At 36.7% G+C, this 27,875-nt stretch overlaps 1 protein-coding gene and 1 long non-coding RNA gene across 4 annotated transcripts in view; one reads left to right on the top strand and one right to left on the bottom strand.

The window, feature by feature from the left end:
• The window catches only part of LOC137616410 (uncharacterized), a 351,177-nt gene that overhangs the window by 26,362 nt on the left and 296,940 nt on the right, over positions 1–27,875 (bottom strand). The window lies entirely within an intron of this gene.
• Positions 1–27,875, top strand: part of LOC137616409 (broad-complex core protein isoforms 1/2/3/4/5-like) — a 454,908-nt gene that overhangs the window by 314,388 nt on the left and 112,645 nt on the right. For all 3 annotated transcript variants that reach the window (XM_068346136.1, XM_068346146.1, XM_068346147.1), the window contains exon 6: positions 8,219–8,374. In XM_068346136.1, the coding sequence (XP_068202237.1) occupies positions 8,219–8,374 (156 nt within the window). The remainder of the gene's footprint in view (positions 1–8,218; positions 8,375–27,875) is intronic.

Genomic DNA, 27,875 nt, shown 5'->3' with positions numbered 1-27,875 from the left:
GGTTCTGTCGAAAACCAAAGCCAGGCTCTCGCTGGCAAAGGTGGGAGACAGAAAAACCCTAGCCTAGTCAAGCCAGAGTGAACTACTCTATGGCAAGACAAGAAAGGGTTTCCGCCTGCGGCGGCACATAAAGGGAAGGAGGGATTATCCTTAAATCTCCACAGGAGACAAGTATCAAGTTATATAATTCTAGGAGATGTACTATCTCCCAATGAATTAATAAAACGATACACAAGGGTGAACGGGCATAATGTCTGAAAGTATACTACATCGCCTAGGATAGGTAGCCTAGGCAAGACGAGATTTCGGTTACCTAAATCTCCGAAACTCTAACGTATACGATCGACAAAAGGAAGAGGAAATTATGCATAAAGTAAATATCTTTACTAGCATAATTGTGCCTAAATAGCTTTCATAATTTATTAATGCTATTATAACCGGGAATCGTTCTGCTAACTAGATAACACATGCATAACAAACGAAAGCGCCCATGGCGCCTCCGGTGACAGGCCTAGCTCCTCAACACAAATAAATTACTCTAATTTCACTGTGAAGCAGGAGCTAAAAATTATACACTGTAAAGAATCAATACTCAACTTTCCAAAGGCGAAAGAAGCTGGAGATTGCATAATAATTCCTCACAAAATCGATCAAAAACGTTAGATCAACAGGGAACACCACCATGTGAATTCGCTACAAAAATAGGAATAACCGCCATCTTGGATATGGCGCCATCTAGATACTCAATAGTAGTATGGGAGGAAGGGTAACCTTGATAACGGCTCCCCTTCTATTTTTGCCACTCTTCCCCCCTCGAGGCGAAAACGCTATTCGGGGTGAAGATTGCTATGTATCGTATCACGATATACGTCCCCTGATTTATGCAATATCCTTACGAGAAATTTTAAGGATATTCGCGCCAGGAGTTAGAATTCTGGAGATCTAAAGGTAAATTCTCTGGGAATATCACTGTAGTCAAAATATCCCTTAGGAAGCTACTTATAGGAACCTTCCATCACGACGACATGGCTTAAGCCCAAAAATATATATCCATTCCTTATTAACATGTACTATTCACCCATGGACAAAAAATCCATGTTAAAAAAAATGTTCCTAATCATTTGCTGCAGATATAGTGTACGTGAACATTTCTAAAACAAAAATAAAATAAAAACTATGCATTTTAGAATGAGACTACAACTGTCACTGTTGGGAGTCAGCCCCTGGAAAAGATAAGAGTTCACTTGAAAATAAGTGCACAGCTAGCAAAATCTTATAAATTATAATATAACTACATAGGTAAAAGAATATTTTCCTAAGATTAGTGCGCTGACATTATTGAACTCTACAAAGGCCAAAGCAATGCTAACAGTTACAGACCAGTTTCATTTACTGTACATATGCAAGTTAGTCAAAATAAAGGGGAATTGTAGACTTGTTTGATGTATCAAACAAGGCAATATCATTATTTTACTCCAGTTTAACTCCCACTGTACCTCGTTTTTCCTAGACTCATTATCACTCATGGTCTAGGTATATTCTGTGGTCTCACCTTGAAGATACAGCAATATCAAGATGAATAATTGTAGCCATTTTCGTCCATATACAAGATTCTCTGTATATTACATGGAGATAAAGTACTTTACTGGACAATATTGACTCAACATATTCATGGGCTAATCTCAACATTCAAGGGAAAGTATAATAGTACTGACAATTATAGAGATTATTATTATTATTATTATTATTATTATTATTATTATTATTATTATTATACTAATACTTGCTAAGCTACAATAATAGTTGGAAAAGCAGAATGCTATAAGGCCAAGGGCTCAGGGAAAATAGCCCAATGAGGAAAGGAAATAAGGAAACTACAAGATAAGTAATTAACAAAATGAAATATTTCAAGAACAGTAACAACAGTCAAATAAATATTTCATATATAAACTATACAGACTTGAAAAAAAAACAAGAGGAAGAGAAATAAGATAGTGTGTCCAAGTGTACCCTCAAGCAAGAGAACTCTACCCCAAAACAGTGAAAGGCCATGGTGCAGAAGCTATGGCACTATCCAAGACCAAAGACCAATGGTTTGATTTTGGAGAGACCCTCTCCTAGAAGAGCTGCTTACCATAGCTAAAAGAGTCTCTTCTATCCTTACCAAGAGGAAATAAGTCACTGAATAATTACATTGCAGTAGTTAACCCCTTGAGCAAGGAAGAATTGTTTAGTAATCTCAGTGTAATCAGGAGTATGAGGACAGAGTAGAATATGTAAAGAATAGGCCAGGCTATTCGGTGTATGTGTAGATAAAAGGAAAATGATCCGTAATCAGGGAGAAGGATCCAATGTAGTACTGTCTGACCAATCAAAAGACCCAATAACTTTCTGGCGGTAGTATCTCCACGGGTGGCTGATACCCTGGCCAACAAATTAAAGGAGTTATTTCAAAATCTGCCTCAAACACTCAAGAATATACAGTAAGATTTTGAGGCTTACCAAAGCAAACCCAGGATCCACTCGGAGAGGTCAACCAACACACCTAGTCGGGTGTGAGTGATGACATACGCTTGGCCACTCTCACCTTTTACCAGTCCTGTGTCACAGTCTGGCTCAGCTCATTGCTGTGTGTATTCCTTTTTTACTGTGACCTATTTCCACTGGACTCTATTAAATGATTGATATGCATATATTAGATTAATAGACATTATAATTATCACACAAAATGTAAATAGACTACTGGTGTGACATATGTTTTATAGGAATGCACTTGTTATCTTTAGCCTTTAAAGGGTAATAAATATATACTATAAATAATGTGATAATTATGTCTATTAACTTAAGATACATACCTGTATATCCTTTTAGGAAAGGCTTCCAATAGAAATAGGTCAATAGTAAAAAGGAAACACAATGATAACCTGAGCCAGACTGTGGGGCACAACTGGCAGGAGAGGCAAGTGTGCCCCAGCATATGTTATCATTCACTCTCGACTAGGTGCATCGCCTAACCTTTCAGAGTGGATACTGATTAAATCAGTAGTAAAAAACTCTTATCTTTAAACTATGATTGATAAATATTCCGGATATCCTTGATATAAAAGTGCAAGGAACTGATTCATCAACTTACATGGTAATTATTTGATCAGATATTTACCACTATTCCCCTTTAGAGCCATTGAGCTCATTGAGAAATTAAATCTACAGGTAACTATTTCCTATAACATAACTTTTCCCTTGGATTATAATTACATGACCTATATAAGAAAAGTACACTAACTACCCCATCATAAGGACTAGTGCAATCAGTGTCCATCATGCAGTGCACTGTATGCATTACTTAAAAGGTCTTTGCAGCATTCCTCTGGCCCTAGTTACTTAATTTGTAAAAATTCTATGCATAAGTAATAAAAGATAAAATTACTGGATGTAGAAATCCCCAGATGTAGAATATGTCTTACAGGAATTTTAAAGAATTATGACCATCCCTCGTGAATCGGTTTGTCTATGCCAGATGAAATACATTACTGTACAGGTATTAGAAACATATTTTTGTACTGAAAATATTTCACATCAAGTACTTGGTGGATTTTCCTTATAGAAATTGTCCAAAACTTAATTTTCAGCCTCTCTAATTATGACTTTCGATTATTCTATTAAACACTGAACGAATGCCATTTAATTGTGAACAGACCGTTTGTTCCAGCCTTATGAGCGTGAGATTTTAAATTTATTGGTCTGGTCAAAATATCTTTTTAATAGCTAAATAACCCCATTTTTTTTCCAAGATGGTTAGCAAAGTTCCTCCTCCAATTACTACACCTTAGCATTTTTTCTAGGTGTATCCTTAAATACTACTGTTTTAGTCAACTAGAATGCATCATTAATTGGTCTGAAATAGCAGCTTCAGAAGGTACAATTGGAAACTTTCTCATTAGCTGCTTAGTCCTTATTGCCTTACTTTCTTAATAATCAGTTCCCTAATTTGCAGTTTGGCTTTTACAAAGGCCCAAGAGCTTGTGATGTCCTCCTTATAATTTCAAATAAAGTACAGAAATCCCTTGATTTTAGGTCTGCCTTTCATACTTAATCATGAAGCCCTTGATTTCAAATGTAATTGGTAGGAGTAGGCAATATAACATAATTATTGATTTTTTAAAGAAACAGATTGCAAGAGAGTTGCTGTTGATGGGCCCCATGATGACTATAAGAATGTAATCTCTGGTGTTCCTCAGGGTAGTGCTCTCGGCCCACCAATTTTCATAATATATACATATGTGGTTTGAACTAGAAAATCAGCTCACTGCATATGCACACGATGCTATTCTCTTTGTATCAATTCCATCTTCTGAATGTATAACTATGGTTGCTGAGTTTCTTAATAGAGATATACAGTATCTTATATTAGTGCATGATGCAAATTATAGGGCATGAAGTTGAGCTCTAACAAAACTCGGGGTATAATTGTAAGTAGCTCAAGGACAGTGGCTCTTCAAAATCTAGATCTCTCCAGTAACAGTGTTTCTTTAACTATATGCAAATCATTTAAAATTCTCGGTGTGATTCTTCATTGCAAGTTTACTTTAAAGAAACATTCGGTCTGTTTCTTCTTCAATTGCAATGAAAAAATTAGCTTATCGAGAAAAAGTCTTTAAAGATTTTTGGTGAATAGTCTATCCTTAGGAAATATTCAAATTCTTTCATTCCATCTTGTTTCAAGTATTGTTATCATGTGGCGATCAGTTGCAGTCTTTCATCTTAATTTGCTGGCTATAAACTTGCAGTATATTAAATTTCTTATTCCCGATATGGATATTAGTCTCTGGCACCATTACTTAGTTCTTTATGTATGTTGCACAAGATTTTTCATAATTCAGACCATCCATTGCATTTGGATCTTCCCAGTCTGTACCATTCTGTATGTAGTAATGGGTATTCGGTTAATTCAAACAGCCATGCCCTCATCATAAGACACAACACTACCAAGTATTCTAAAAGTTATATCAGCTGTGACCAGATTGTGGAGTAATCTTTCTAATCTGGCTGTTGAATTGGTGGAACTTCAGAAATTCAGTTTTTGCAAATGCTCTTCTGTTCAAAAGGTTGCTGTAAGTCTCATTTTATAGCTTCTATATGATAGATCTATTTTAATATTGTTACCGATCTTTAAAGCAAGTGGGAAACGTTACGTGGTCATCATGCTACGTTGCCAGATCACAGGCTCCATATACTCGCTAAATCCTACGATGATTTCGTCGTACATACCTGCAATTGTTGCAAAGGAACCATCACCAAGTCATAGTGAGGTACGGTACACCTAGGACTCCGATGCGAAGTTTCGCAGCTGAAGTGAGTCACAGCGAAAGGTCGCCACAGTTTTGAACAGTCCAAAATATTCGCTATGTGGTCTTGATCGAATTAAGCTTACCCCAGACCTTGATGGGCGGCGCGACAGGTTAATCAACCCTTTCGCGATATTCTGCACATATTCGAGGGGGGATTCGTGTAGAATGGCGATACTAAAAATACGGCTGTTTTCCAACATCGCAGTGAGTCGCAGACCTTAGTTGCAGATGTGTGACCCCAGCCTTATGGTATTCTCTCGGTACGAGGGCCTTGTTGATATCATTATATCCCCTCCCTGTATGAAGCGTCATGGCAAATAAGTTCAGGTATGCTCCATGGAGCAACTTGTAAATATCCTCATAAAAGTCAGAGTACTTGGTCACAACGTCAAATTCTGAATCTACAATGTTTTGGGTATTATATAATTTTATATTGCAAGAAACATCAGACTAACATTTTTAAGAGTTCCTATTTCATCTTCTCTATTCTTCCAAAATGTCTTTGAAGAGTGTACAAAGCTTCATAATTCATGGTTTGGGAAACTCCATTACAATATATGAATTATTTTTAGCCCCCCAGGAATCCTTGGGAAAATGGAACAAATTGTTCTAGTGTGATAACACTGAAGCTATGATTATTAGAGTGGTCACTTTTTGGAGGTAGATCATCAACAGGGGATAGGTATGAGCCAAGTAAAAGAGTCAATATAATATTCCTAATGAAAATAGGTAGGAGTCATCAATGATGGTGCACGGGACTCGGTATATCCAGGGGAAAGCGGGTCATTTGCCAACAGAGCCATCTTTAGGTTTGCTTGTTTGTGGTGTATATGTTTTTGTTCGTTTATCTGCTTTATTTGCATGAGAATATTCAGAGTACGATACATTAGTTGTATAATTTATATTCCACACCATCAGCACAAGGAGAGTACATCTCCCAGATGGTCCTCTTCATACCCTACCCATATGGAAGAACACTAGACCAGATAGAGAGGTGTATGTGTAAGCTAAACCTGCATATTAAGACTGAGGTCATATAAACATGGAATCATCAGCCCCATATCTGTAATGATAGGCTTCCAGCTTGAAGCCAATAAGTCCGGCCCCAGGGATTGGATCCCCCTGGATTCAAATGACGCAACCCTTGAGTATAGCTCTGCCCCCCAAAAAAGGTGCAAACCATCTTTGGGTTGCGAGGTTATTCAATATTCCCAAATGTTTAGATTTAAATACATTTGTAAAAGTGGATTTTCACGAAAAAAAGGAATCACTAGTCATGAGTATTGACAGCAAGAGGGCAGAAGGCTTATATAATTAGGTGGTGATCCAAGCATAGTAGTGGAAAAAGAGTATAGAAAGGCATTTGGATTTGAACTGTGGGAAATTTTTCCATCAGCTCAAAAGACCTCTTGCCCATTAAAAGGCTTGAACATGGAAAAAAATATTATGGTCAAGCAGTGACTATATCATGGCATTTTCTCATGAAGAGGGACCTTATTGAATATTTAATTTTCTTCAGTTTTATTTTCTAGAATTATATAGCAATTTATGTTCTTGTGGTCTGTTCCTTTGTTGACTGGCCAATTCCTTCTAACCTTAATTTTTTAATATTTAATTTGAACCCCTTATTGAGCACCCATATTTATCCTTTGTTTTCTTTCCATCATCTTAAGGCCCAGTCACACCGCCCGAACGTTGCTGGAGCGTTCCTTGAACGGTTGGGAGGTAAACCAAACCCACGAAAATTTAATTTAACATTTTTACGTTCGGTCTTTATTAGGCTGCTGAACGTAGCAAATCCTCGCATATTTCCTGAGTTTTCTTACACCTCTATTATGGAAATTGCTAATTTATGCAATAAGGGTATTGGTACACAGGATGTCGAAAAGTTTCAGTCGCCTTTTTTTTTTTTTTTTAATAAACTGTTAAAAAAACTGTAATTTTAATTAAGATACAGCGACCGTAATTTTTACCCTACTTTGTTATTATCTTTTACAGGTTGGTGACTGTAATATCACTCCGCTACGCTTTTCGACATTCTGTATACCAATACCCTTATTGCATAAATTAGCAACTTCCATAATAGAGGTGTAAGAAAACTCAGGAAATATGCGAGGATTTGCTACGTTCAGCAGCCCAACAAAGACCGAACGTAAAAACGTTAAATTAAATTTTCGAGGGTTTGGTCCACCTTCCTACCGTTAAAGGAACGCTCCAGCAACGTTCGGGCGGTGTGACCGGGCCTTTAATGTTGCTACCAGTAGCATTGGGTGTTTACTGTAAAGTAAAAATGTGACTTTCAACTTTATTTTATTATAAAAAGTTAAGTATGGCTTTCCCACAATGATTTGAGGTTTTGTGGCCAAGATTCTACATTGATTTCCATGTTAAATAATAATTTACTTTGCAAAGGACTTCTACCAGTAATTTTCCACTACTCCAATGTCTTATTCTCTATGACAGATCCTTCCAGCCATTGCTCAACTCCATAGTTCTGATCAACATAGATTTGGGCCTTTCCAGTTTTCTAGGTAGATATTAGTAGCTTTAAATGAATGTGCACTTGGACCAAAGATGTAATCATAACCATGTTTTTCCTCTTCAACAGTTACATATTCACCAGCACTGATGTATACATATTTCCCAGCCCATTTTACAATATCAGACTAGTATAATGTTATGTTTTATTGATATAATTCTTATATGCAGCAAAACACACATTTGATGAAGTCACAGTTTTATAATGGGTTTAAATTGCAGTTTACCTAATGCAGAGTCTCTCCCTGTTTGCAGTGCTGATATATTAACTATTTTAATTCGGCTACTAAACTATAACCACACTTGATACAATCCATTTCTTTCTTTTACAGGAGGCAGCACAATGTCAGCTTTGGAAAGTCTTGTTGGATCCTTAGGTGCAACAGGAGATGAAAATGAGAGTGATGTACTGTCAAGTAATGTTACAACCTGTGGAACAATACCATTCAACAACTCCACCTCAGATGACCCATTAACTCATGATTCAGGTGACGCTGCTGACCTATGGGCCACTAACCCTTGCACCTCTGCTCTGCTTGCTGCCTCTGATCTTACTAACCCTTTGTTAACCAATCACCACCTGTTGCCCACAACAACATTACAGCAGGTTTCTACTGGACTGGGAAAAAGTAGTAGCAGTAATTTGTGTACTTCTCCTTCTCGCCAGAGCTGTACTTGTCCTCTCTGTGGTCGTCATATTGCCCAGAGACGAAGTTTAAAACAACACTTAATGTCAAATTTTCACAGATTACCCCCTGCCAAAGCTGACAGTGTAGTAAAAGAATATTTAGCAGCTGTTAATAGATAGGTAGATGACTTTTGTAATGATGCAAATCTTATTTTCATTCCATTTTTCACATAATGTTAAGTTATCAAAAAATATTTTTAAATAATTTAAGCATATTTTGAATACAGTACTTCTAGCTCTCTTCCCAACAGCTTGATTGACACAAAAGCTATCTTACTTTTTTGCCAGCTGTGATAGATGATGCCAAAATAATCTATTTAGATAAGTTTTTAAGTGAATTTATTTTTAAAAATTGTGTAAATATGTGTAATATAATGATATGAACCACACATCTTTGCACATCTTTTGTAAACTTGCATGCGTTGAATATCTCTAAATGAAGTAAACCTTGAATAACTTTCAGGTTTCCAAAAAATATTATTGGTAATTTGTTGGTGTATCTAAATGTTCTTGTTTTTGAATCATACTATGGGATGTTGAATTTCAACACTATTCCTATGAATTTAAGACATCTTACATTGTGAATGCTCCAAAATTAGTGAATATCATGAGATCAAAATAGTTTTACCAAACCTATCTCATCTTTTAAGAACCAATTCAAAATTATCTATTCAGTTTCTTACATACATTCCTAACTTTGGTTAGAATATAGAGTTTTAGACAAATACCCCCTTGAAGAATTTGCTATCTACAAGTACTAGCTTAAATATACCAGCATGTTAATTGACAATTTTTTCCAAAAACAATTATCTCACTTTTAATCTTTACTTTTGTAACTAACTCCAAACACATATTTAAGGTAACACAAAAACAAGGAATTTACACAGAAGTTCATAACCATTTCATGGTAAATGAATCAGAAGGAAGAGTCCAAAGTGTATAAATATATTTCTTTTTATATCTAATTTTTTTTTTATCCATGAAATGCAAATCCAAATCACTCGCAAACTGTATTAGAGATGTATTAAATATGAAAGTACAGGAATTTGTCACAACAAATTGGATAATATCTAATATGAAATATAGATATATACAGAACATGTTATGAACATGTTATAAGTAAGTTTAAATCACTTCAGAATCTAAAAAAAAATAAATGTCTGCTAGAAGGAACAAGACGTAATCTTACAAATTAATTTTAGTAATCAAACTCAATCCAGTTCATTCACAAACTAATATTGGTGTGACTTACATTTGCATCACGTGCTTAATGGTTCTCAATTCCACGTAGTCATTTTCTAAAGTACATACATTCACTTATCTTTGCTATCAGTTATAAAAAGGTTAACTTTCGACCCCTTGTGTTAGCATGTAACATTAATTAGGTATTTTTATTCAAAGGGTTAAATTTAGCTAGTCCTTGAAATCACGTTGTCTATTATTTTTCTAACCTAGAGGAAGATAAAAATGGCAAGAGCACCAATTTGATTCAGTTATCAAATTTAATAACAATAGTAAGCCATGTATACACTGATAGGGATTTATTTATTCACAGTTGACTAGCCTTGGTAAATGTATGTTCTATGCAGCATTGACCTTGGTACTAGAGTATCGTTATTTTAAATAAACAATTGCTAATACAAATGAGTCGTCAACTCTTAGAAAAGCTTCCACAAAGCAAATGGCTATTTGTGTATGATAACATAAAATGACCAGATAAATGGAGTAATACAAAATAATTATAGAGAAATTAACACAAGACAGTTATAATGCATGATGTGTGTGAATACACACGCACACACACACATATATATATAATATATATATATATACATATATATATATAATATATATATATATATATATATATATATATATATATGTATATATATATATATATATATATATATATATATATGTATATATATATATACTGTATATATATACACACACACGCACACACCCTACTCACACACATATAATATATATGTACTCATGTATATAATGTGATATATATATATATATATATATATATATATATATATATATATATATATATATATATATATATACCAATGTTCAGAAATTTGAGAAAAATGAAGGAATGGTGTATTGTATTTCAGTTCTGATTTAAGGATAATTATCTTTAATCACTTGCTGTAAATATAGTTTTCATAATATTTAATCCGATCTCATTTTAAGGCTGAATAATTGTATTTTTTTTTCTGAATAATTATAAAGCTATGTATTATGTTTAAAAATGAAAAATATCCAGTCAAAATGAAGATTTGAAATTAGTCAAAACAAATTTTATACTTTCCTGAAATAAATATTTTTTCCCAACAAAATATAAAATTCTTTTCACACGATGAAAAAAGCTCAATAAATTTCCTCTCCAATAATATATTATGCTGACATTTATGCCCATAATTACATTTATAAAACAGGAAATAAATAAAAAATTTTCTAAACTTTTTAGGATTAATTAAAACTCTTTTAGAGGCGCCAGTAGAATTTAAAAGTTATTCACCATTATCATTTTTATATTGAAACAAGACCAATGCACAATTTTCTAGGGCCTTATTACTAACGTTTTTTTTTTTTTTTTTTTTTTTTTGAAATGAGATTGATTGATTGATTTAAAGTTTTCTGGCATTCTGACATCTAAGGTCATTGATGCAGATATCATTTATTATATATTAAAAATAAAAGAATATTCAATTAAAACCATAAAAGTTAAGATGTCATTATAAAAGTTAAATAGTTTTCAGAAGACCTGCTTTTGAAAAAATCTAAAAAAGCCGCTCGCATAGTCTGACACTTGTCCAAGAATCTTGGCAAGGATGAACCTGCCATTCTCACCTCGAGCCTCAAACAGATATCTATTTCTTAAGTTGCTATAATTGGGGCATTCGGTCAACAAATGCCTCACAGTTAAAGGTACCAAGCAAATGTCACAATACGGTTGGTGTTGGCCCTTTAGCAGAAACTCGTGCGTCAACTGAGTGTGACCAATCCGGAGACGACAAAAAGTAGTCTCCCACTATCGGGGCATTATGTTATATCTCCAAGGGGATATAACATTCATTATTTCTCTCATCTTATTTTGTACCAAACTATCCCAGTGATGATGCCAATTATTAAAAAACAACTTCTTTATGCTAGATGAAAAATCATTACAAAGAATGGGATACCTTCTCGGTAGCAACTCAGCTGCAGCATTCTTTGCCAGTAAATCTGCATTCACATTTCCAGACACACCTACATGAGCTGGAACCCAGAAAAATCGAACTGTTATAGCCCTCACTCCAATAATAAAAAAACACTACAAAATCTTTAAAACTAAAGGGTTATTGGAATTAAAAATTTCTAAAGCTTGTAGGACACTTCTTACATCACTAAAAATGGTAAAATTGCCCTTGTCTTTCAATGCTATTTTCTCAATAGCCATATAGTTTGGCAGTAAATATAGAGAATACTAAAGGAAGTGCACTTCTACAATTAATCCACTACTATATACTCCAAATCCAACGCTTTTTGGTATACAGAATGTCGAAAAGCGTAGTGGAGTGATATTACAGTCACCAACCTGTAAAAGATAATAACAAAGTAGGGTAAAAATTACGGTCGCTGTATCTTAATTAAAATTCTTCAACATGTTCCATAAAGAGCGACCTGGCTTCTAAGTCAGTCATGCTCTTTTTAATACCAATAAAATATTTACAAAAAGATATATCTGGTAATTTCCATGGAGAGGTTGATGATATCCTAAATGGGAGCACTTTATTTCTACCTATATCTAGACTATCTACTTATGTTTTTACCTAGAAACCATAAGGTGGAGGAGATTTTGGGTGCAACTCAAAATATTTACGATGCCTTACAAGGTTTGCAGTTTGACAGGCTAAAGAATTAGGGAGTCTCTGCTACCTAAACCAATACCATACTATAGAAGACTTCCGGTAAAGGTCTAAAGGTAATTCTCCAGCTTCAATAAGGAGGCTTGGGATAGGCGAAGTTCTAAAGGGTCCTGTGGACAATCTGATACCAGTATGGTGTATAGAATCTAAAATCTTTAGTCGGCTTGGGGTGGCTAAGAAGTATATTTCACACCCATTACTAATTTTGGAAAAAATTAAGGACTTGAATAACTTTAAAATAGGTTTGCGGTCTGCCCCCATGATGTATGGGTTAAAACTTTTAAAAGATTCAGAGCCTCAAGACATTTTACTTTTAAGGCTTTCGAGTTAGGAACCCATGTAAGTCAACAATCAAATATCAACCCTAGAAATCTAGCTTCACTTACACATGAGATCTGTTGACCTTTGATGTATATATTTGGGTCTGGATGTAATCCTCGAATACAACAAAAATGAACAACAGTAGTTTTGCTTGTCGAAAACTTAAACCCATTCATATCAGTCCACTGAATAATTTTATCAATTATGATTTGTTGTTTTCTCTCAACCATTGCCATTCCAGCTCCAGCAAATGATATGGAGAAATCATCAATAAATAGTGTTGAGAGAATATCTTGAGGAATGACTGAGGATATCACATTAATGGCTAGTGCAAATAAGGTTACACATAGCACGCTACCCAGGGGAACTCCTTCTTCCTGAAATTTCCTCTCTGATAGAGTTTCCCTCACTCTCCCTTGAAAAAGTCTATGCGAAATAAATGATTAAATGAACAATGGTAGCTCTCCTTGTAATCCCAAATCATGAATGGTTTTAAGTATACCATGTCTTCATGCAGTGTCATTTGCCTTTTCAAGGTAAAAAAAGACTGTTACATGGTGCTGTTTGGAAGCAAAGGCTTCACAAATAGAGGACTCGAAGTCTTATCAACACATCAGTTGTAGAGTGCATTTCCCTAAATCCACACTGGATGGGTGATAAAAATACCCTTCTTTTCCAGGTACCACATCAGTCTTCCATTGATCATCTTCTCCATGATCTTACATAAACAAGATGTCAATGCAATTGCTGCTAAAAACTTATCCTCACTTGGTTTTAAAAGAGCTAAAATAATGGCTAGTTCCCAAATATTTGGATAGCTATAATCATGCCATATTCTGTTAATAATGCTTAAAATAAATAACTTGATATTACCAGGTACATGTTTAATCATTGCATATGAAATTCTATTGGGTCCAGGGCCTGTATCGTTACAAGTAGCAAGTTCAGAATCAAATTCTCTTCCCTTCCTGTTGCAAAGTTTAGCATTTTCTTTTCTTCAATACTCCTATACTGGTGACCAGGAGCTGCTTCACACTTGCATGATACATTTTAGAAATGATCAGCCAGGGTATTGCTAACTTCGGTTGCTCCAGTCACATACTTACCATTCACCTACAACAGTGTGGTGGGTTCGGAGTGAATTTGCCTGCTATCATTTTTACTTCCCTCCACACAGATGATGTTGGTGTTCTACTGTTAATGGAGGAAACTAATGACACCCAAGACTGGCGTCTAGCTTCTTTCATGGCACGATGGAACTGTGCTCTACATTTCTTGTATTTGATTAAATTCTCCTCAGTACAGCGTCTGGGGAATCGAGTTAAAGACCTTCTTGTGGCTCTGTGCAGGGCAGTTAGTTATGAAGACCACCCAAGGAATGGTTGTCATTTAAATATCAGTGTTGTTTTGGGGTTGGAATTGACTCCTGCTGTGTGAAGGGTTCCATTAAGTAAATCTATGGCATCAACAACACTCAAACTAATCTGCATTTCCTTCAATTTCGCTTCTCTCAAAATCTATTCCAGTCCGCCTTGTCAAGATTCCATCGTGGCGCTCTCTGTAAAGGTGGACCATTGTTGGTGTTTATAATGATTGGTGCATGATCACTAGTATGCCAATCATCAAATAGAGAAGACAGTTAGAGTTTGCAATTGATAGGTCAATGCAGGACAAGGTACCTGTCTGAACATGAAAGTGTGTGGGCTCTCCTGTATTAAGGAATCCTACATCTTCATTCAACAAAATTGATTATATAATATTACCCCTTGCGTTTGCCAAAACATCACCCCATAATGGATGACTACTATTAAGATCTCCTAGTAAGAGAAAAGGTTGTGGGAGTTGTTGAGTCACCTCTAATAAATTATCATATGAGATGTTATCATTTGGAGGTAAGTAAAGAGAACAGATTGTGTATTTTCCCCCTATATTTATCTATACAACCACTGCCTACAGAAGGGTACAGATAGACAAAGATATTTGGGGAACATGCCTGATCATAGGGCAACCTATAGCTAACATACTCTCGAGGACAAGGAGTATTACCATCGAGCTTGCTCTCCTGTAGACATACAATTATAGGAGAGTGCTCATGTATGAGGAGCTCAAGTTCTTCATATTTTGCCCATAAAACCCTGTCATTTCCATTACAGAATGGAGAAATGGTTTATTTTTTGGAATACACCTTGGATGAAGTCTCCCCATTGGCAATCTTTGATCTATCACTATTTCCCTGTGGTATCTCTAGGGAGGATCTTTGATATATTGGGTTTTGTGTTTGTCTTTTTCTTTGTATCCTTTTGATCTAATTGTTTATGTGGATGGTGTACCTCAACTTGAATTTCTGATTTATTTAAGTTGTCTTCCAGTTGATCAGAAACATCAGCAGACAAGACATCATATTTATTTGAAGTCGTGACTTTAATGTTTCTTATAGTAGGAGATGAGAGAGATGGAGGTCTCTATTTTTTTCTTTTATTAAAAGGTCGTGAGCTACCAGGTTTTTGCACCTTCCCCACAACAGGTCATCAACAGAGGGGTTGGTTTTTATCCACCTCTTATCGGTAGATGTTAGTCCTCCTATCCTATGTGGCCCAACATGAGAAGAGACTTCAGCGGGAACCAGTCCTCTATTAGAGAGAGGCTGCCTCTCCTTAGGTAGGCGTACACTGGTCAGTGGGGGTAGTTAGCCCCTCCCATCAACGACTCCAATGCCAAGCGTTACCCATTATCCGCAAATAAGGGTGACTTAAAACCGGATCACTGGAGCCCGATTCTTAACAGACTAAGTCTGCACCCAATTGGGTCTGCCAGAGGGTGATGGCATCTAAATTGGTACAGGTTGAGATGACATGCCATCCATCCCCCACACTGCCAAATCCAAAGAAGCAGACAAAGTATAATCAAACAAGCCAAAGTCGTCAACAAGTTCATGCCCAAGAGGAAGAGATTGGAGAATAAAAGAAATAACCAAAAGAAGTGCTGACTAATTTAGTGGATCGACAATTGGGCACCAAGGTCCAGTGGGAAAGCAGTGCCCCCTGTTCATAACAGCACAGCTGGTAATCCCAAGCCCCGATCCTCGTCAAGGCTTCAGCATCTGGGGGAGTCTTGAAATGAGAATAATATTAGATATAGACAATGGTGAATCAGTAGGAATGCTAATAGACAAAAATATGCCAAGGGGAACTCACAAAAACTACACAGCAGAAGTCACTGATCGTGAAACCAAAGAGTACTGCAAAGAACCCTATAGACTTGCTTACAGTGCATCACATAAGTCACAAATTGCATTCCCCTGCATATATTACCCCCAGAAGGCATGGCACCAGAAATGGTTAACTTCCAGTTCACAACAGGTCTTTGGAGAAGAGGCTGCTAACCCTAAGTGTTTTATTCTACTTCCATAATGCAATGGTACCCACTCACAGGAGGGTTATTTGTGGTGGCATGGCAAGATCAAGCCACAAACGCTGCAAATGGAATACCATTGTTTTATAATTGAGCTATGTCAGAGATATATTATACAAATGTGCATGTATAATAACACTTTATATAAATTCTCTGTGTTTAAATCAACATTCAGAAAAATTACAATCTTATAGACTGTACGTCACAATGAAGACCATGCAGAAATGAATAAATTAAGATGCTCATAACTAGTACGATAAGATATATTTCATAAATACTTAGTTCCCAGTGAATGTAGAGGATAAAGTTCTTCTTCTAATTATTATTATTATTATTATTATTATTATTATTATTATTATTATTATTATTATTATTATTATTATTATTAGCTAAGCTACTACCCTAGTTGGAAAAGCAAGATGCTATAAGCCCAAGGGCTCCAACAGGGAAAAATATCCCAGTGTGGAAAGGAAATGAGGAAATAAACAAACGTTGTAAGAAGTAATGAAAAATTAAAATAGAATATTTAAAAAAAAACATAAAAAACAGATATTTCATATACAGACTATAAAAAGACTTATGTTAGCCTGTTCAACATGAAAAAATTTGCTGCCAGTTTGAACTTTTGAAGTTCCACTGATTAGCAGAAATTCGGTAAAGGTCTAGAGGTAACTCTCCAGCATCAACAAGGAGACTTGGGATAGGTGAGGTTCTAAACGCTCCTGTGGACAATCTAATACCAGCATGATGTATTGAATCTAATATCTTTAACCGGCTTGGGGTGGCTGAGGAGTATATTTCACATCCATAACTGATTTTGGAAAAAGTCAATGACTTGGATAATTTTAAAATAGTATTGCAGTCTGCCCCCCATGATGTATGGGACAATACTTTTAAAATATTCAGAGCCTCGAGACATTTAGCTTTTAACACTTTTAAGTGAGAAACCCATGTAAGCCTACAATCAAATATCAAACCTAAAAATTTAGCTTCACTTGCACATAGTATCCGTTGACCTTTAATGTATACATCCGGGTCTGGATGCACTCCCCGGATACGACAAAAATGGACAATAGTAGTTTTTACTTGTCGAGAACTTAAATCCATTCATATTAGCCCACTGGATAATTTTGTCAATAAAGAGTTGTATTTTTCTCTCAACTCTTGTCATTCTAGCTCCAGAAAATTATATTGATAGATCATCCACAAATAATGTTGAGAGAACATCCCGGGGAATGACTGAGGATATCCCATTAATTGCTAGTGCAAAAAGGGGTTACACTCAGCACACTCCCCTGAGGAACTCCTTCCTGACACTTACTCTCTGATAGAGCTTCCCCCACTCTCACTTGAAAAACTCTATGTGAAAGAAATGACTGAATAAATAGTGGTAGTTCACCTTTTAATCCCAATTCATGAATTCTTTTAAGTATACCATATCTCCATGTGGTATCATATGCCTTTTCAAGGTAAAAAAAGAAAACTGTCACATGGTGCTGTTTGGAAGCAAAGGCTTCACAAATAGAGGACTCGAGTCGTATCAACACATCAGTTGTTGAGTGCATTTTTCTGAATCCACATTGAATCGGTGATAAAATACCCTTCTTTTCAAGGTACCACATCAACCTTACATTGAACATCTTCTCCATGATTTTACATAAACAAGATGTCAATGCAATATGTCGATAGTTTGCTGCTAAAAACTTGTCCTTACCGGGTTTTAAAAAGGCTAAAATAATGACTAGTTCCTAAACACTTGGGTAACTATGACCATGCCATATTCTATTAATAATGCCTAAAATAAATAACTTTGTATTAAAATGTACATGTTTAACCATTGCATATGGAATTCCATCGGGTCCATGAACTGTATTGTTACATGTAGCGAGTGCGGAATCAAGTTCTCTTTCAGTAAAAGGAGAATTATACGATTCTTCCTTTCCTGTTGCAAAATTTAAAATTTTCTTTTCTTCAGTGCTCCTGTACTGGTGACCAGGAGTTGCTACACTCTTGCGTGATACATTTGAAAAGTGGTCAGCCAGGGCATTGCTAACTTCATTTGATTCAGTCACATACTGACCATTCACTTTCAACACTGGTGGTGGGTTTGGGGTAAATTTGCTGGAAATCTTTTTTATTTTCCTCCATACAGAAGATGTTGGTGTTCTACAATTAATGGAGGAAACAAAAGCCACCCAAGATTGGCGTCTAGCTTCTTTCATGGCCCGACGGAACTGTGCCCTACACTTTTTGTATGCTATCAAATTTTCATCCGTATGGCGTCTACACAATCTAGCGATTTTCTGGTGGCTCTGTGCAAGGCTGTTAATTTTGAAGACTACCACGGGACTGGTCGTCTTTTGAATAGTCCCGTGGTTTTGGGAATCGAATTGATTCCTGCTGTATGGAGAGTTTCATTCGGTAGGTCTATGGCATCATCAACACTCTCAAACTGCTCTGCACTACCATCGATTTTACTTAGCTCACGGAATTTAACCCAGTCTGTCTTGTCTAGATTCCATCGTAGCGATCTTTGTAAAGGCGGACCCTTGTTGGTGTTTATAAGGATTGGTGCATGATCACTAGTATGCCAATCATCTAATATCCTCCAATCGAAATCAAGAAGGCAGTTAGAGCTTGCAATTGATAGGTCAATGCATGACAAGGTACCTGTCTGAACATGGAAGTGTGTGGGCTCTCCTGTATTAAGGAGTCCTACATCCTCCTTTTCCACAATTGATGATATAATATTGCCCCTGGTGTTTGCTAAAACATCACCCCCCAAAGGATGTCTACCATTCAAATCTCCAAGTAAAAGAAAAGGTTGAGGGAGCTGTTGAATCATCTCTACTAAATCATCATACGATACGTTATCATTTGGAGGCAAGTACAGCGAACAGATTGTATATTTTCTCCCTATATCAATCTGTACAACCACTGCCTGCAGAGGTGTACGGACAGATAAAGGTAGTTGGGGAACATTTCGACGAACGTATGTGAGACTTCCGCCATGGCTCCCTACTCCGTGATCATAAGGTGTCCTATAACTAATATATTCGCAAGGACAAGGGGTATTAGCATCAAGCTTGCTCTCCTGTAGACATACAATTATGGGGGAATACTCGTGAATTAAGAGCTTAAGTTCTTCATATTTGGTCCTCAAACCCTGACAATTCCATTGCAAAATGGATGAAAAAACTATGTATCATATTCTGGAAGACATCTTTGATGAGGTCTTCCCATTGACAGTTTTTGATTTGACAATATTTTCTGTGGGCTTCTTAAGTTTGGGTCTTGATAAGTTAGGTTTTATATTAGCCTTTTCAGTGTTGTTCTTACGTAATTCTTGTGGGGGATGTTGGACCTCAACTTGAATTTTTGATTGATTCAAGAAGTTTTCCTGTTGATCTGAGATATCAACAGGCAGAGCATCATATATATTTTATGTCATAACTTTGGTGTTTTTAATGGATGGGGGTGAGAGAGATGGAGGTCTCTCTCTTTTCCTATTGACAGGTGGTGATTTATTAGGTTTTGATGTTTTCCCCACTACAGGTGCACTCGATAACTCCATCAAATCAGGCAAAGATATAGCCTGAGAGAGGTTAGCATTATTCTTTGTAGTGGGGGACAAAGGTTTACTAGAGGTGAGCAAAGCCTTACGTGATATTCTTGCCTCATCCTCTAGAATTCTATCAGAAGATGGCAAATTTCTTTTCTGGGGAATAGAGGCAGTATTAGGTGGGTTGGATGTCTCCTGCCTCATTTTATTTTCTCCTGATTTCAATACTTTTGCATAACTTGCTGATTTACTCAATAGTCTCTTGGCATGCCCCACACTTATGTGTTCGATACTGGATTTATTGAGAGCAGCCTCTTCCAACTTATATTGCTGGCAGTTCCTATCAGTAGATTTATGATTAAAATTGTAGTTTATACAATTGGCCTCTAGAGTATGTTCTCCATGGTAAACATTGGAGCAAGTACTACTCATTTTATCATTCTTGCAAACTTTAGATGGATGCCCATATCTAAAGCAATTAAAACATTGCAGCGGCTTCTGCTTAAAAGTCCGAACTTTAATTAATTCATTTTCTATGTAAATGTGGAAAGGCACATCAGCATACTGGAAAGTCAGGATAATCATTGGCATTCCAGGGACTTTATGCACTTTCCACACAGTTAAAGGACACATGGCCAATATCTCCTCTTCTGTAAACTCATATAAGTCTCTATTAAAAACTATTCCCCTTCCATAACTGAAGTTTAGATGGGGTCTCACATCCAGCTTTATGTCATCGTTCTCTGTATTTAAATTGGAAAGTATAACAGAGTTGAGTTTCTGATTTGGCACTTATTAGGAAACTGTTCTTTCCAAACCGTGATATATCTCCTGGTGCGATGGTACCTACTTTCTTTTGAAGAAATTTACAAATCTTGAAATAATTTCCAGTACTCCCTTTTGATTGAGCAACAAGCCACTTTTGTGGTTTTGGCTTTCTCTGGGAGGGTACAACTACCTCTATACCTTTATCAATCCAATCTGCAGGTTTATATACATCTAGATTCTTAGGTACCCGATCGCAAAGAGCACCCTTGAAATTCAAATTATTGATTTTAATATTCATGATACTGATTGCATTGAATGCTTCATCATGGTTATCAAATGATATCCATGAATCCCATTTGTCACCTTCAAGCCTCATTCTAATTTCCCTGATGTGACCATAACATTGAAATAATTTATACAGCACATCATAATTGGTTTCAATGGGAATCTGAGTGACATGAAGGATTCGCAAATTCTCCATGTCACCAAAATTACTTTGTTTTGAACATTAGTAGAATGGTTTTTTAGAGTTTCCAGGTCGTCAACAGAGGGGTTAGTTTTTGAAGTAGAAGCAAGCCGGGTTATCCACCTCTTATCGGAGGATGTCAGTCCACCTATCCCATATGGCCCAACACGAGAAGAGGCTTCAGCGGGGACTAGTCCTCTATTAGAGAGGGGCTGCCTCTCTTAAGGTGGGCATACACTGGTCAGTGGGGGTAGTTAGCCCCTCCCACCGACAACTCCAATGCCTGGTGTCACCCATTGCCCGCAAATATGGGCGACTTAAAACCGGATCACTGGAGCCTGACTCTTCACAGACTTAGTCTGCACCCAATGGGGTCTGCCAGAGGGTGACAGCGTCTAAATTTGTACAGGTTGAAATGGTATGACATCCATCCCACCCTGTGCCAAATCCAAAGAAGCAAGCAAAACCTAAGTCATAAGAGCCAAAATCGTCAACAAGTTCATGCCCAAGAGGAAGAGATTGGAGAATAAAAGAAGTAATCAAAAGAATGGAGAGAAAGTGCTGACTAATTTAGTTGGATCAACAGTTGGGCATCGAGGTCCAGTGGGAAAGTAGTTCCCACTGTTCATTAGAACCCAACTGCTAATCCCTAAGCCCCCCATCCTCATCAAGGCTTCAGCATCTTGGGGGTGATAAAGAGGAAATGTTTCTACATGGCACAGAAATGGTATTCCACAAAAATCTACTTCCTGATCTCTAGGACATGTTTATGATAATTTGCTAATCAGAATTTATAAAAAACAAATGTTAGCTATTGCTAACTAGTTTATTTACAGAGAAATATGACAGAAAAGAATTTCCCATGAGTGTTACAGTAGCCAGGAAATATTTACATTAAAATGGGTATACTATGGTCAATGGGTGTTTTGTCAAACCTGATAAATATATTTGTCTTAAATAAGCAAAATTGTTTGATATATGATCATTGAAAACTCAATATTTGCTATTAGAGGGCAGTTTCTGCTTTAAAAAATAAAGTACATTCGTTCCTAAAAAAGAAAAAAACGTACATTCGTTCCTAAAAAAGAAAAAAACGTACATTCGTTCCTAAAATTAAACAAAAAGAAATGTCTTTGTAGTCATCTTCGGTTTCTTGTAAGACGGTTTCGATGACACCAACATTAAGTAGTATTTTGCTTGCCAACGGTTGTTACAACATTCACCCCTAACAAAAAGAACTCAGAGTCTGAATCATTTCCTGGAATGTATACTGGTTTAGGACTGTCTATCGATATCCAGGTAGATCTTTCTTCCACTGAGATCTCATAGCACCTTGTTTTCACTGTAGCATGCAATGAGGTCCCAAGTATGTGGGTCACAGGAGTCAGTGGGAATCATGAATGCATATTTGAAATGCTCTAGGTCTGCAAGAACATAGAATTTCTTAGCAGTGGTGGTTGTTTTTCTAGATGGCATAATCCTTCTAATGTCCTATGGATGTCGAAGTGGTTGATGGACGATGCTGAAATACATCTATGGGTATCACTAACGATTACATGTAGAGCGCCTCTGCCTTCAAAGCATTTAGGGCAGGCATTGGGGGCTGTTCTCAATCCTAATAGAATCCACAGTAAATCCTTTTTCCACTTTCTGTCCTGACATTTGGCAGCGAACGCTGCTACAAGGGAGCAATGGAAATACTCCATCACTGGTTATGGGAAGGACCCTGTGCTTGCTGACCCATTTGATTGGAACTTTTGCACAACTTTCTGCCATCTGCTGTTTCACAGGTGTTGCCTTGGGCCATCTGGTATTTCGATCAATGATGGTCAAAAGGTATCTACATCCCTCGGAGGGAAAAAGGGGCCCATAATGTCAACGTGAATATGAGCGAGATGACAATTGGCACTCTTGAAATCTCCTATCCTGGGTTATGTGTGTCTTGTGATCTTGGATGTTTGACAAAGCTATTTGCAAGCCCATTTCTTGATGTCTGTCTTCATTACCCTCCAAATGTATCACTCAGTTACGATGCAGGTGATAAAGGTTCAATGGGTATGATAAATTATCGGCTAAGCTGAAAGCCTTCCTCCTCAAAATCAATGTAAGATTGGGGTGAAGATGTACGGTACTCATCTCGGAGGCAATAGTTGATAAAATCTCTTGACAACAGAGCAGACTTTCCTGCTGGAGATTCTGTAGGTCTTCATCATCATTCTGGTTTGGTGCTAGCTTGGGGTAGGGTATCCGATTTGGATGGTGTCAATGGTGTTTCTGAAAAGGGCATCTACAACACTGTTAGAGCCATTTACGTAACTGATGGTACACAATTACTCTTGAGATCCACAATAGTTAGTGTGCTGACTAGTATTCTCTCTCTTCCATAACAGTGCAAATTAAGAGCTGGTGGTCTGTTTGCACCACAAATTGCTGTCCCTCGAGCATGTGTCTGAAAGGAAGGATAATACTTTGGACTGCCAGTATTTCTCTGTTAAAAGTGGAGTATTCATGTTCCACTGGAGATAGCTTCTTGTTGATAAAATACTGCTCAGGTACCACACCCACTATTTATCCAACCAGCATACTGCTTTGGGTTTTCCTTTTAAGCATTCGTATAAGGGACACATGATTCTAGCCAGGTGCTCTGTTTCTTGGCCTTGGGTAATCGGCAACAGCTTGGACCTTAATCGGAAAAAGTTTAAAACCTTTTCTACTTATTTGATGATCAAGAAATTCTACCATATTTTTCGCCCATTCAAACTTATCTTTGACTATTGACGGTTTTCTTTGAACTTCTTGAAGTCTTGTCTGACATCCTTAGTGTGCTGTTTATAGTTGGGGCTGAAGATCACGATATCATTGACGTAAACGATGAAGCAGAGTAATTCTCTGAGGATGTCGTCCATATGTTGTTGAAAGGTGGCACCTACATTTCAAAGGCCGATACAACTGTATCTAAAACTTTATGTCCCAAAGGGGGTGATGATTGCTGTCTTTTCGACGTCCTCTTTTGCTTTGCTACCAGGACTTGATAATACCCCTTCAAGAGATTGATTCTAGACTATTCTTGTCCTTCATAGCTGGTTAGTTATGCTAGCGATGTTAGATAGTGGGTACCTGTCTGGTACTGTTTGAATATTAAGTCACCAAGCGCCAACATGTGCCATTTCCTTTCACGCACCCTGTGGAGTGGAGATACCACGGGCTTTCTGGTGGATTCCTGCTTGTTCCATATCCTGGAATAGTTGCTTTGCATGGGCTAGTTTTTCTGTAGCTAGATGTCTGAAACGTGTGGGTACTGGGGTATCCTCTGTGATGATATGTTTGATGTGATGATCCATAAGGCACGAGGTCAAGCTGAAGGTTGCTTTTTAATACTTCGGGAAATTCCTGGAGGAGGAGAGAGATTTCTGGTCAGGGCGTAGAGCTTGTTGCTTTCCTTGGAGTGATGGTGGCTATGGGGGCATCTTTGAATAAATTGCTGTCTGGATACATCTAGGAGCATGTCATTTGCTTTCCCGAAATCTGCTTGGAGTAATGCGAAGGCGACCACTACAGTGATGAATGTCCAACTGTATGGTTTGCTGTTGAACACTATTTGTCCCATAAATCTTTTACGGGGTAAGGTTTGAGGGAGGTTGTGTTTTGTTTGCTAACGGTTCTGACAATGAAATTAATGAATGCCAAAGATATAATTTTCTAAATGAAGTAGTAACTTCCCAAAAATGCTAAGCGAGAACGGAGAAAGAATCCCAGCTTTGAAAAAAAGAAAAGTACAGAATATTAGAGACCATATAAGTAGGGATCATTTCAAAATTTGATCACCACTAAATGAAACTGTGATAGTGTTCCATTAGCATAAGAAAATGCAAGACTCTTAATAGCGGAAAGTATAGTCTGATAAGCTCTGAGTGGAATAGATGGTCAGAATTACAAGAAATTTGATAAAGCAAGACCAATGAGCTAGTCAAATGACAGAGTAAAAGGTAAGATCTGAAATAAGATATTCAATAGATGTCAAGTTTAATCCAACATCAAAGATGTCAATACAAGTCAGCTACTCAAAAACCCTACCAGAAAAAAATATCTAAGGCACAGCACACTAATTCTAAGTGCATGGCACTTAGAATTTTAAAATGATTGCATGGCGTGAAGAAACATTGCCGATGGAAAGAACTGCACGGGAAGGATCCTCTGTCCTAGACCTAGTAACCTTTGATTGACTCGTTGGTTTTTTAATATAGTCTTTGGAACTCGATTAAACAAACTTCAAACCAGAAAAATATGGAAATAATATTCCCCAAAGCGACTGATGATTAGGCATTGTTACATGAAATGTTACAAACACCAAATATGTGCAATGAAGAGCAATTTCACCAACATCAAAAGGAGCAGATTTCAAAATTCCTTTGGCAATCATAACTTCTGAATAATGAATAGACTTCATTACTGAATGTATTTCAATTGTAAGATGATAATACAGTACCTCATAACCAAGAATCATCACTATCTCCTCCTACGCCAACTGATGCAAAGAGCCTCACTTAGATTTTGCCAGCCGTCTCTATTTTGAGCTTTTAAATCAAAACTTCTCCATTCATCATCTATTTCATGCTTCATAGTGCTTAGCCATGTAGGCCTAGTCTTCCAGCTCTTCTAGGGCCTTGTGGTGCCCAATTGAAAGTTTGGTGAACTAATCAATCTATGGAAGTGCGAGGAGCATGCCCAAATCATCTCCATCTACCCCTCATCGTGATCTCATCCACATATGACACTGTAATCTCTCATAGTTTCGTTTGCCATCCTTTCCTGCCATTTAACTACCATTGTTTTTCTGAGGGCTTTGTTCTCAAATCTACAAAATATGTTTGATATTGTTTCATTGGCATAACACGACTCATGTCCATACAGTAATACCAATCTCACTAAAATGTTATATAGCCTGATTTCATATGCAATTTCAGGCAATTTGATTTCCAAATTTTACCTAACGTAGCCATAGTCTGATTTGCTTTTTTCAATGTTTCATTAACCTCAAATTCTAAAGAGCCTGTGTTAAAGATCATAGTTCCTAAATATTTAAATGATTCCACTTCACAAATTCTTCTCCTTTCAATGATATTTCATCTTCCATTGCATACTCCGTTCTCATCATCTCTGTCTTTCTTCTATTCACCTTAAGCCTAAACCTCATGTTATATTTCATGCATTCTGGTAAGGAAGCTTTGAAAGACCTGTGGCATTTTGCTAATAAGGACAGCATCATCAGCATACTCTAATTCCGCTAATTTCCTGATACCAATCCAAACCAATCCTTCTCGGCCATCCCTAATTGTTCTATACATTACAAAATCCATGAGGAGGACAAACAACATAGGTGGAAACACATTCCCTTGGAGTACTTCATTCTTCACCGGAAATTCATTTGATAGGACTTCATGTTAACTTAGCACTTGCTATGCTCATGGACAGACTCAATCAAATTTACATAATTAAGAGGAACTCCATAATAACGCAGGACTCTTCACAAAAGTGGCCATGCACACTATCAAAGGCTTCTTAATAGTCCACAAATACCATCAAAAGTGGATTCTTATATTCTACACATTGCTGTACAATATGTCTTAAAGTGAAGTTTTTGTCAGTACAAGTTCTACTTTTTCTAAATCCAGCTTGTTCACCTCTCAGCTTTTCATCAATCTTTCAATCTTTCTCTCTAATCTCTTTAGAATGGACATACTATATATTTTCATGACAACTGATATAAGTGTGATACCTTGGTAATGATTGCAATCAGTCAGATCTTTTCTCCTTTTTTTTTGCCATTTTCACCAACATTTGTAGCTCCCATTCATCAGGTTTTGCCTCATGCCAAATTCTACAAAATAATCTTGTAAGTATTCTGAGTCACTTTATTTTCAGCAAAAATCATCTCGATAGTAATTCCATCATATCTAGGGACTATCCATCTCGAGGATTTTAATGACATCTTCGACCTCAAACACACTGTATTCATTCATGGGCAAATCAAGGTCTTTCTCGGCTTCAGGTATATCGATCAAATTACAGGTATTCCCTTCATATCTCCTATTCATGACCTCACTTAAGTGTTCCCTCCAACATTGCCTTTCTTCGTCTTCAGTTGTTATAACAAATACATTTCTGTTTTTGATGGGTATATGCTTCTCTTTGGATCAAGTAAAGATAAGCACCCCCATAACTGACTAGTATAGAAAAGCACCCCCGAATTTGTGCAAGTAAAGAATAGCACTCCCATATTTGAGCAAGTAAAGATAAGCACTCCCTGGTCTTGAATAAAAGCAAGTAAAGATAAGCACTCCCATATTTGAGCATGTAAAGATAAGCACATTATTATAATTATGGTTTAAACTTTAAACACAATAAATTATTTTGAAATTTTATTGATATATGAAATATAAAATGAAATATACAACACTGAAATAAGATGTCGAGTCCAGAAATCAAAAATACTTGTAAAAATTTAATTAAAATAATACTGTCTTGCTATAGTTTCACAAAATCTATGAAACTTGTCGTTCTTGTTACGTTCGCTCCACATGAATTCATGCAAATAAGAGTTCAAAAATTCTCGTTTACATCCTATCATCCGTTTTATTCTTATTTTGTGTTTCTTCCAGTAGCTCTCTACTGCTTGTGTATGAACGCCTGTAGTCCTGTCAACAAAATTCACGGAGTGGTTAACTGTATGATGCGTATATCCAAGGTCCCTTTCAATGTTCCTGTATGCTTTCCATTGATCACTGTGAATAATTGTTCCAGGCATAACTACTTTCCTAATTATCGGCAACAGTGTTTCGGCATTGCGCGAATC

The sequence above is a fragment of the Palaemon carinicauda genome, chromosome 22 (genome assembly GCF_036898095.1).
Source record: "Palaemon carinicauda isolate YSFRI2023 chromosome 22, ASM3689809v2, whole genome shotgun sequence".
In the NCBI taxonomy this organism is placed as follows: Eukaryota; Metazoa; Arthropoda; class Malacostraca; order Decapoda; family Palaemonidae; genus Palaemon; species Palaemon carinicauda.
This window is presented reverse-complemented; position numbering and strand designations above follow the sequence as displayed.